This window comes from Anoplopoma fimbria, chromosome 17 (assembly GCF_027596085.1).
Source record: "Anoplopoma fimbria isolate UVic2021 breed Golden Eagle Sablefish chromosome 17, Afim_UVic_2022, whole genome shotgun sequence".
Lineage (NCBI taxonomy): Eukaryota > Metazoa > Chordata > Actinopteri > Perciformes > Anoplopomatidae > Anoplopoma > Anoplopoma fimbria.
This window is the reverse complement of record NC_072465.1, coordinates 14114685-14126227: the sequence shown is the minus strand read 5'-3', so window position 1 is coordinate 14126227 and position 11543 is coordinate 14114685. Positions and strand designations below refer to the sequence as shown.

General features: G+C 38.9%; 1 protein-coding gene across 1 annotated transcript; it reads right to left on the bottom strand.

Annotated features, from left to right (window-relative positions):
• Positions 1 to 81: 81 nt before the first annotated feature.
• b4galnt1b (beta-1,4-N-acetyl-galactosaminyl transferase 1b) lies at positions 82 to 11543 on the bottom strand. The gene is made up of 13 exons (XM_054616974.1): positions 11478 to 11543; positions 11321 to 11397; positions 8108 to 8209; positions 7318 to 7540; positions 7045 to 7221; positions 5874 to 5980; positions 5404 to 5441; positions 5137 to 5317; positions 4194 to 4286; positions 3884 to 4071; positions 3657 to 3797; positions 3293 to 3530; positions 82 to 2171 (listed from the first exon to the last, which is right to left on the bottom strand). Exons 4-13 carry the CDS (start codon positions 7530 to 7532, stop codon positions 1954 to 1956), a joined length of 1596 nt encoding a protein of 531 aa, XP_054472949.1. The 5' UTR covers positions 7533 to 7540; positions 8108 to 8209; positions 11321 to 11397; positions 11478 to 11543; the 3' UTR covers positions 82 to 1953.

Here is an 11543-nt window from a genome sequence, read left to right as displayed (position 1 = left end):
AGATGTGCTATATAAAGTCCAGTGGAGAAGTCACAGTCCAACATTAAGAAACAAACTATGACCTTTACTTAAATACATTTTTTTTTTTGTTTAATAAGTGTCACAAACTTTTGGAGGTCAGCAGGAATGCTTTGAAAGACACTTTACTATAATGTAGACTGAACCTGTCCCTTCTTTCCCCCTCCCTGGGCAATGAAAGAGAGGCATTTCCACAGATATTTTAATATATCAACATCTGAAATAAATAAAAAAAATGCTCATAATGCCGTGACCAGAGGACTTACACCAGTGGTTTTTGGGTGAAGCAAGCAAGTTAGTTGCTGTTCTAACGCAATAAATATCAGTTAAAAAAAAAATGTTTTGCAGCTCAACTATAGATCTGACGACAAATAGAGTACAAATCTTAATATGAGACAAGTTTTTCAACACACAATTACACAAAAGCCTTTTATAATACTGTCACTGATGAAGTTTCAATCTGACTCCTCTCCACAGAGCTAACGTCACATATTGGTCAATATAAAGAAAAATCCATAACTGACAAAAACAATCACAAAAAATTGTTTAAAAATATTCTTCTCGAGATTTAAAAAAACAAAACATCAGCTGATAAATCTCTGGCACCTCTTTGCTAATAAATAAATGTTAAAAAAAAACTAATTTAACTCATTAGGAAATGAAAGTGATGCAAAGGCGCCATCTAAAGGCCATGTTATAAAACGACAGCATTATCACTTCAGGCATGAGTGCCACACACAGTCTTTGACATACAACTCTCCAAAGAGTAGATATAAAAACATGATCTTCAAGCCTCGGTGCTTCACCGCCTCACCTTGTCTCATTAGTGACTTTGTCTCACTTAGTTTTCTCTCATCTCTCATTCTGTTTCAAGATGTTTATCCAAACCCTCTTTAAACTGTCTCACTGTGCTTGTTTTTTTCTCCTTTCTTCTCTTATAATGAAGAAAAATGAACATGCACTTTGGTTCATTCAACTCTTGATTTAGGCAGCACGTAAAGATGCAAATCACTTCCATTGTCATTCATCAGCGTGCACTGGACAGAAGCGCTCCACTTCCTTAGATGTTTTTTGAGAGTGACAGACAACAGAAGACTTACAAACAAGGTTGCTCCCAGATCAGGTGACACCAGATTTTATAGGACAGAAAGTTTCTTCTCCGCAGAAGTGATTCATTGCTCACAAAAGACATATAGGATTCCGGGTAAAGGGGGGTTGGGGGGGGGGGGAGATAAAAACACCCAAAAGCCAGCAGCCAAACCTTTGGCACGACCGGTAGGGCACGGAGCGAGTGTACCACAGGTGGAAAAGTTCTGAATGCGTTCTTCATGTGACATTGGTGAATAGAATACTTACAGTATGCTCTGTGTCTACAGGATTCACACTTTCTGCTAAGTGTCAACTTGTCCTCGTTCTCAGGCTCTCTGACATCGCTATTGCTTCTCCAAGCGCAGTCTTTTTTTTCCCGGATAGTGCAAATCTTAGGAGGACACATGTGCCTCTGCTCACATTAGCCTAGAATGACAATGAAGTGACTCAGACTGGGAAGATGCTACTTGTTGGGTTTTTCCCAAAGCTCGGTATTTGTGTGAGAACAATTTGAGGATGTATAGCCAGATAAAAAAAAGTGTTGAATAGATCACGATGATGCTGATTTAACTGGGTCTGTGTCATCAAGATGATATGTTTGTTACTATAAATTATTCTCTACTCTCTAGAGAGCCTGGACTTTCATATCTGGCTTCTTGGTATGAGGACTTTTTAGCACTGACAGAATAAACATGCTAAAACTGCTATGATAGCACATTTTCTCAGATCAAGAAAAGGCAAATCCAACTGTGTGGCTGAAGGCTTGTCTGAAGGGACGTGGTGGAGGAGAACTTCTTTGGCAACTCAGGAAGAGCAGAGGAACCCTCAGGATAAAGAGGAGAGAAACTAATTATGAGTCAAACACTGAAATCGGTTCTTGAAGTACAGGAGGCCGTTTTTCGTGTGTGTGGCGTCAGAGGAGGCCGGCGGGTAACGAAACTTGGCGTAAGTCTTGTCACTCTCTGATTGGCTGACCCAGGGAAGTTTGATTTTGGTCGCATGATTGACAATGACATCATCACAAGAGCCCACGTGGAGAGATCCCAATCCATCGATGAAGAACTCTGCAAAACAAACAAAAACAAAATGTGGTTTTGTTATCTTCTTAAACTCTCTCAGTGGGCCAGTCGATAATGGTTTAACATAGACAGTTAACAAAGATACCAGATATGTAATTTATACGATATATATATATATATATATATATATAAAAAAAAAAAGAAATAAATAATATTTTCCATTTACTGGAACAGTGCAACCATACAGACATGAAGGCAGGGTAAAATAGGAAGATTTTACCGACCAAAAGCGAAGGGAGGAGAACTTGGAAACTGGATATTAGGGGATTAAAGTGAAATTGAATCACATTTTATTTAAAGCGTGCATTTAATTTAATTATAGCAGATCACTGATTCTGGTATGTTGGCAACATTTTGCAGTATAAATTCTTTGCAACAATTATGATATGATACTATCTTTATAACTAAAATGAGATAAACATCATTGAAACGCTTTACTTTAACAGTTTTTACACTGATTATGCTGCTGAGTTTAGTGGTTCTTCATCAGTGCCTTTTTCCAGATTAAAAAGTGAAGCGTATACTGCAGACCATCCTTTTGATCTCTTTAACTCTTGTATGAGCCAAGCAAACATGAAATAAGTAATTCACTAATTATAGTAAATATGCAGTAGGTACACTTTGAATCAGAAACAAATTGAATATTATCAATTGGTTTGCGTTTCTTCTGGTGTATTTGTTAATTTTTTACGTTAATGTAGTTTACCAAATTAAATTAAATTAATAAAAGTATTTTTATGTTTTCATGTATTTTTTCATAGTCCTGCAAACAGCTGAAAATATTAAAAAACAAAATAAAACTGTGTTTTACAATCTCCTTCTTTCTGTTTATTTTAATCTGTAGAGGCTTTCAAACCTGTGAAGACAGTTTGAATATAATCCACGATTTAACAGCCCATATAAATTCCTCTTGGTACAAAGTATGTGCAGTAATGTGCCACTGGGACACAGTTATTGCTTCTTACACATCGTGCTCTGATAAATGTGTATTTACCATTACGTTCCTGTGTCTTCTCTACGTTTGTGGCTGTAAAAGAAATTCTATCTTATGTTAATTGTCATAATGATGGTGTTTAATATGAAAATAATAATTTCACTGTACTCACCCAGGTGAGCTACCCTGGCGAGGCGCGGGTCAAAGCCGACCTGCTGGACTTTGTCGGTGCGAGCCAGGAAGAAGTTAATGACTCCGTCAGTCACAACACAGTTGGGGAAGCCTTGGATGATGTGATGAAATCCTCTCCTCATGTGTAAACAGTCACCATCCTCCTCCCCTGACTCAATGGAGATGGTCTGCCTGTAGGTGGCAGTGTAACCTGTGGCCTCCCGCACTGCACCACCCACCTAGACACACACACACACACACACACACACACACACACACACACACACACACACACACACTGACGTCACTGACAGCAAAAACACCAGACCGTCATAGTCATTTTAAACAAACAGTTTAACCCGCACCAGATCCAGAGTGGTTCTCTCTAAAACGTCGACCAGTTTCTCCAGCTTGGTGTTGGCCGTGAAGATGAAGTCATCATCCACCCACAGCACGTACTTTGTGGTCACCTGAGAGACGGCCAGGTTTCGTCCAGCAAACCATCCCTACAACACATTAAGCAGAGCTCGAATACAAAAGAGCATCAATGTGAAATTAAAAGTCTTTAGTATGAATCAGAAATTTCTCCTACCTTTCCAAAAGGCATGATGTAATGTTCAATGTAAGGCCCAGAAATGGTTTTGGGGTTTTCGCTGTCATCAGCTATCACTATAGTGACGGTAGGATAGTATCTTCTCACGCTGTTGATTAGATCTTGAAGCTTATCATACCGCAGGAAAGTCTTCGTAGCTATGGTAACGAGGGCACTGACGTTGTACTCTGCAGAGAAACGAAAGGAGAAAGTTAGGTTTTTTGTCTTTTAACCAAATTATCTTTCAAAAATATAAGGGCTACTGTTCAGGGGGTTAAATAACAGAATGATTAGTGGTGTTGTGTTTTACCTCCTTTGGACCCTGTGTTGTACAGTTTGGGTGTTACACCGTGACGAATCTTGATACTGAAGGTGGCTTGATGCCCCTCTGTCTCAAACTGCACTAAAAGACACAACACAAGCTACTTTTAATACATTTCAGTAGTGTAATAGGATCCAACTGTCGCTGATGGCGGCACAGGTGTTGATGTGCTGTTTGGAGTAAGACATCTACTTTACCCGCCATATGAGGGAAACAGGTAATGACACCTAATTAATTGTCATGGCCTGTCCTCAGGCTTTGTCCCTGCACCACTGTTAGTTCTGTATTGAAGCAAAACAAACCTGTTGGCTGCCTTGCTCTATACAAACAGCTTCAAAAACCTCTACAAATATTTGCTCATGTCAGTATTGTCATTTATATGTGGTGACTGACAGCAGGTGTGGAGCCATTGAAAGGAAAGAAGACAGGTAAAAGTCAATAAAACCCCTCATTTCTGAACTGAAAAGGAACAATTTCTTGTTTGGGGTCAGTAACTTTTCTGGAGTCGCCACTGGTTGCCAGGCAACTGCACAGAGCCACAAAATACTTAGACACATAACACCAAATATTTTTTTAACTTTAGATGTGCTGACAGGGGGATCTTCTTGCCTTTGGACAGAATAAGCTGTTTCCTCGTCTTTATGCTGAGCTAAGCTAAAAAAACGGCAGCTTTATATTTACTATAGAGATATGAAAGTGGTGTAACCGTCTCATCTCACTCTCTGCCAGAAAGCATATGTGTTTCCCAAAAGTATTGCTTTTAAATCGAATCACCGATTACGGGGTTCAGCGGCCCTTGATTCTGTACGTGGAAAAACACTGAAAATGTGTTTGTAAGAGACTGTATTTTTCTCTAGTGTCCTCACTAACTTTTAAAAAGTAAGAAAATGAAAAAGTCCAGAGAATAGTTGTTTTTAGTTTGAGGCCTCACCTGTGTCTGCTGTGCTGGGATGGAACAGTGTGTTTGTGTAGGTGACAAACTGCAGCTGTCGGTTCAGATTTAGCAGCAGGCTGCTTGACAGAGTCATGCGCATCTCGCCATCGCCTTTGATTTTGACCCCGTCCACCTCTGCTGCCAAGTTTAGCGTTCCTAGCGTGGCGCTGATGTTTATCTGCAGCGAGATGGAAAGAAATCTAGGTCTGATAAAAGCACAGCAAACATCTGTAAAAGTAAAGTCAGACGTACTGAAATACTTACTGAGTAGGGGTCTCTGGGAAGGTTGTGTAAGGCCAAGCCTGAAAGCACATGATGATGCAATTAGTTGCTACGGCCATTAGGACAAATTCTAATTCACTTCCTGTCAGCAGAAATGTAAGTAAAGATATGCTAACTTTTCTTTCAGATAATCTGCAATTTTTACGTTTTTCTTTTAGTATTTGCTGTCAGTGTTTCCTGATTATTTGCGCTAAACACATATTTTAAATGCTCCTTATGTCATGCAGAGAAGTGATATCTAGTGGGCTTTTTGTACACCAGACTGGTACGGTAGAAGTCACAGCCAGCTCTAGGTTGGTTCAAGAAGTAGCTTGATAATTTATAGCTGTTTGCCTCAATTAAATAATAAAAATTTACACAGCAACACAAACCAGTTTGAACTGTTACGCATCAATTCAATTTAACAAGTAAGTTTTGTTTAAAGATGTGTCCCGCTCTATCAGAATTCTTACCTGGGATGATGATTGTTCTCAAAGGTCGTACTTCCACCCCTTGTGTTGGATACTGTAAGGGATTGTTAGCTTCTGCAATGATGAGAAGATCAGCAGGCGTCTGTGTCCTGAGGTGCGAAAAAAACCCACATCAGGAAGATACATACACACTATAAAAATACACAAGCATGGACAGGAATCGACTACATGGACAAATTTAGTTTTTCTCTTTGAAACACAAACAGCAGAGGGAAATCAATAGCAGCTATTCATAAAATAATTTGTCACCTTGTGATTTTGCTCTCGGCTAAAAAAAACTAATCTTGAAGAAAAACCTTATCATAAGAGTTTTCCATTTTGATCTCCTTAATAGTTTATTGCTGTTCTGGATCAGTTAAAGATGGAATATAAATCCTGAGTGGCCCCAAACTGAAAAGTGAAGAGGTTTAGTATTTGAGACAGTTGATAAGAGGACATCAATGACTTTCTCCATGTCAGAGAGAAAGAGACAGAAAGGTCGTGATCTGAAGATGGATCTAGTCAAATAAAGCCAAAATATGTGCTCACAAAATAAAAAACAAAACATATCACCCCTTTTATTGGTTATTGATTGGTTGTTTCGATATTGTATGACTAACTAGAGTGAAGCTCACAATGTTATTATGTTAGATGCTTTCATCATGGTTTGTGAGAGATGGCCTGCAGAGAAGGTCATGTCATTATCATTATGATAAACGTCTGATTGCAATGTGATAAATAGTGCTATGATGGTGGCACAAGCTTAGCTACCTTATGTGAGTGATAGGAATGTGTTGGGTGACAGCGATTACTACTGGTTATGTTTCCTACTTTATGACATGTGAATAATCATAACTTTATCACTATGTGAGTGATAGTAATATAGGTAATGGCAATGCTTATTTTTATTATTATGATTTTTATTATTATTATTGTTATTTTATATTCCTGTTGTTTTATTAGTTGTATAGTCATTATTGTTTTCTTTTCTGTTTATGATTTCTTGGCTCTGTGTGATGTTTCCTCTTTTGAAAAGCAATAAAAATTGGATAACTAGACAATAAATATATGAACAATAATGCTTCCAGTATTTTCTTTTTAGCCGAAATACATACAGCTCATGCTTCATTAATTGTTTCAGCATAAAGATGACATTGCGTAATCATCTGTTTACCTCTCCTGGAAACTCTTGTACTCTTTGGCCCGTCTCCTCTTCATTTCCTCCAGCTCAGAGGCCTCAAAGGCGGTGTGCAGCGGGTGAGCGGACACCCGGGGGAACAAGAGTTGGGCGAACGGCAGGTTTACTCCTCCACTCTCACCCTCACAAACGCACCTGTTTCGTGCCAACAAGCTGGACGAATCATTGGAGACACGAGCACATGAGGAAATCAGTCTTTAGCTGAGTTCTGTTGTGCTGAGGAGTTTATAGATGGAATAAATGAATTACCTTGCCACATTGTCCCTCACGTGAAAGGGGATGTTTCCTAATCCATGGTCTGGTTCTGGGAGCCTCTCCTCCAGATGCCTTTCTTCAATTGTTCCCGGTCGCTGCCACACGTCCACGGTGGTGTTAGCCCGAGTGGGCCACGAATGGAGGAGAGCAAGTACCAGCACCACAGACACCAGGATGGCGAGCAACACTGTCTTCCTCAGGGAGCGCATCCTAAAACCTAAAACCAACGCAACATATGTTTGTTCAAACTTAGCGTAGAGAGATCCACTTTAAAGTTTCGCCGATGCTAATATGGAGCTTCAGAAGTCTCAGTTAGCCAAAACAAGAGGATATCTTCCAAAGTTACAGACAATTTAGATTTTGATAAGTCTCAAAGTACCTCCACTGATTTTTTTTTTGTCTTTCTTCCTTCCATTGTGCTGCATTTACTTGTATGAAAGGTGACATACAAATAAAGTTTATTATTTGTATTATTTGTATTATTATTTTCTGTGTAACTATCCCTCTACGTCAGCTCAGCACAAAAACCCTGTCTGTCTGGGGAACAAAGAGAGGAAAGAGGAATGACTGAGGCTTTTGTCCACAGTCATAAATAGGAACAGACTTGAAAAAAATCTGCTCTAGCTCCAGAGCTGTACGGCATTCTTAAGAAACCATGTGGTTACATTAATGGCCGAGACACTTCGTGGTGCACAAGAAATGGATGTGGATGGATTTCAATTCCTTAACTTCTCATCATTTCCAGCCCTCAATGTGTGTTCAATAATAATCAAGAAATGTTTACCCAACTGTCTCTATCCAGTCAGTGAAAGGGCGTCTTCTGTAGGCACCTGCATCTCCAGAAACCATCTAGACACTTACAGAAATGAGTAAACACTTTCCCCATCTGGAAACAAAAAGAAATAAGCCACGAATGTATAATCAAATATAATGTACATAAAAACACTGTCTCACGTCCACATGGTGCTTCATCAGCCGCTTGCTGCTCTTACAGCCCCCGGGGGAAATCCTGCCGGGTTTGGGGGAAGACGAATTTATCTTTATTGTGCTAAGAGTAAAAAATCAATATGGGGCTCAACATGGGCCTGTGCACGTTAACATCTCTCAGGGGAAATGGTTACTCATAGTGTTCCTTTTAAATGGACTTCCTGTTCTATTAGTGATGTATACACCGTATAACATATTCACAAACTCACTAGTTTCAGGTGTAGACTCTTAGAATATTGACATTTGGTACTTTAGGTAGCACATGGCATCTGGTTCTGTCTGTATGAGATAAAATAAGATGTGATTCCTCTCCAAATTAGATGAGAATAGATATTGAGTACCGAACAAATTAGGTTTTACACCTGAAAGGTTCATCCAATAACAGAGAAGCTTCACTTGAGAACTAGGCCTTTAGGTTCAGAATTCTATTGCAAGTCTACATAAACTGTGTGCCACAGTAGAATATATTCCAAAGCATTAAAAAGATAAAAACACACAAATCCACAATTATGCATCACAGAACACAGAACTCTTCAAATATGCTGATTTTTGAGAACAATTTAGTGGTCAAAAACTATTTATTATCAGATTGTTGTAAAACAATGACATGATATGGTTATATCTCCAAGATATGGAGATAATATCGAGTTATTTCTCAGCTAAAGTTATGACATACTGTAATGCAAAGTGAACTTAAAGCATATGAAGGAATTATTAATAAAGTATCATCATCTGTTTTTTCTTTTAACAATAATGGGATTACCCAGTGCTATAGCTGTAACTGTTATGGTGAACCCATCCTTAGAACAACAGTAACCTGGTCGTTCAAGAGAGAGAACATATGATCTGAAGTCATGTGGAAATGTCCACGGCCCAATCAGAATGAAACTGTATCATTTGTGCTGCTGTTTTTAATGAACCTAAAAATAAGCCTATGACAGGGTAAGGAGAGCTGAGGACATGCTAGATACATAGACAGAGCTCTGTGGGGTCCCTCCCAAATGCGCGTGACAGATGCCTCATTCAGATTCTGAATATTATATCACCGCAATTTTATTCAGCATCAACAACTCTTCTGTGCTGCCTACATCCTTAAAAATAAGATTCATGTCATAGTAATGTAATCATCTGTCCAGCGAGCACAAATGGCTGCAGATGAAACAGTCTACGATCTCTCAGAGAGGCCTATATTAGCCTACCTTGTCGCGAATAAGACTGCAAGGAAGAAAAGCTTGATGTTTCAATTAGGCCTACATGCCTTACATGCTGAATCACATCTCCAAAATGAGGTTATATTTCCTTCAGGCATTTTATCGATAATTATTTGGCTCCGAGATTGTTCACGCCTGTCTTTTCATCACATGTTTTGCCCGGTAGAGAATCCGTCAAATGTTGACCCAGAGATGGAGATACCAAAAAGAAATATCGTGCAGAAAACAGATGTATGGGCCTATTATTATTCCCGGTAAATCAGAAGAAAAAGGAGCTCACCTCAGTTCAAAGACGCACTGTGCAGGCAGTTTCACCTCCCGCCTGCAAAGAGGTTGTCCCTCTTAATAAATGTTATCCTCTGTGGTCATGTAAATTGGATTAGATGGGAATAAAAAAAAAGGAGTGGCAAGGAGAAAAACAGGCGACCGAAGATAACAGCACTGCAGGCTGTGGACAGACGCTCCCCTTGCAGCAGCAGCACGGTGGAGAGCACACAGCTCCTCAACAAAACACTCAGCGGTCAAGTAGCGGCATCACGGAGCTCCGGCATGAGATGGAAACACATAACACACTTCATACATGAACTAAAGCACGGCTCCTTTAAATGCATGCATGCTATTTTGCAAAATATGTTCCAACAACTACTGCGGTCAAGCCAGCCGCACCTCAGGTTTGCCTGGTCAAACTAGCCGCCGCTGTATTCGGAGTGTGCGATTGCTCCAATACTTACGGTAATGCAATGGAATATATATCAGCCTTTTTCTTCAACTTTGATGTGGGATAAAAACACTTTCTTCCATGAGTAGGTTATGAATCTAATATTCTTGGACAGAATACTTCTTGGAATGATTGCAGAAATACTATGAAGTATTTTTACTGTGTACTTTTTGAGTAATCCAAAATCGAAATCCCCCCCCATTTGATGTTGAATAAAAACACTTTCTTCCATAAGTAGTTTACGAGTCTTATATATAATGAATAAGTACTTCCTAAACTATATGCACAAATACTATGAAGTACTTTTACTGTGTACTTTTTGAGTAATCCAAGGTCAAAGTATCTTACAGTGACCAATATTCAGCATTTTCTTCCAACTTTGATGTGGTATAAAAACACTTTTTTCCATAAGTAGTTTATGACTCTTATATATATATTGAATAAGTACTTCCTAAACTATATGCACAAATACTATGAAGTACTTTTACTGTGTACTTCTTGAGTAATCCAAGGTCAAAGTCTCTTCAGGGAACTAAGGTTCAGCATTTTCCTCAAACTTTGACATTGAATAAAAACCCGTTCTTCCATAAGTAGTTTATGACTCTTATATATTTGGGACAGACAGCATAAAACATAAGTGTGATTATTCAAAAAACTGTACAAGATATTAAAAAGCTGAATCATAGTAGTTCAAGGTTTTGTGAACATTTGAGAGCTCAAATGGTGTCTCTAGCTGAAGGCATGGGGGAAACAGAAAGCTTTCAAAGTTGAAGAAGTTTGAGAAGATTTGAGGATTTCCCCATAGGGAACCATTATATGAAAAATATGAATATTGCTTAATATTTAAAAAAGCATAAGAGATAAAAATGAGAAACGTCATAACACCCATGTCCTGGAAGAGCTGAATAATTGTTGATAGTTGAACGGTTTCTGTAGCTGAAAGTATGCAGAAGTATGCAGAACAAAAAACGTATGGAAGAAATATAAGAAGAAGATTAAAGCTTAGAAGAACAATTGTTGGAATGCTTAATCAGCAATGATAAAAAAGACAACTTCAACCACAACATGGAGGCCACTTTACCTTGGCTGTTTCATTGCTCCAATCAAATTCAGATTCATAATGACCGAGGAAGAGAATGTCCCCTTTGATTTCTGTGTCTGAGGAGAGACGAACAACATACGTCATCAAGCGATTGTCATGAAAAACAAAGATAAAAAACAGGGATGTAAATCCTTACCTTCAAGGTGGTACTGTCTGATATGCAGACCATGGCAGAACTCATATGTCCACCAGTCCTTCGTCT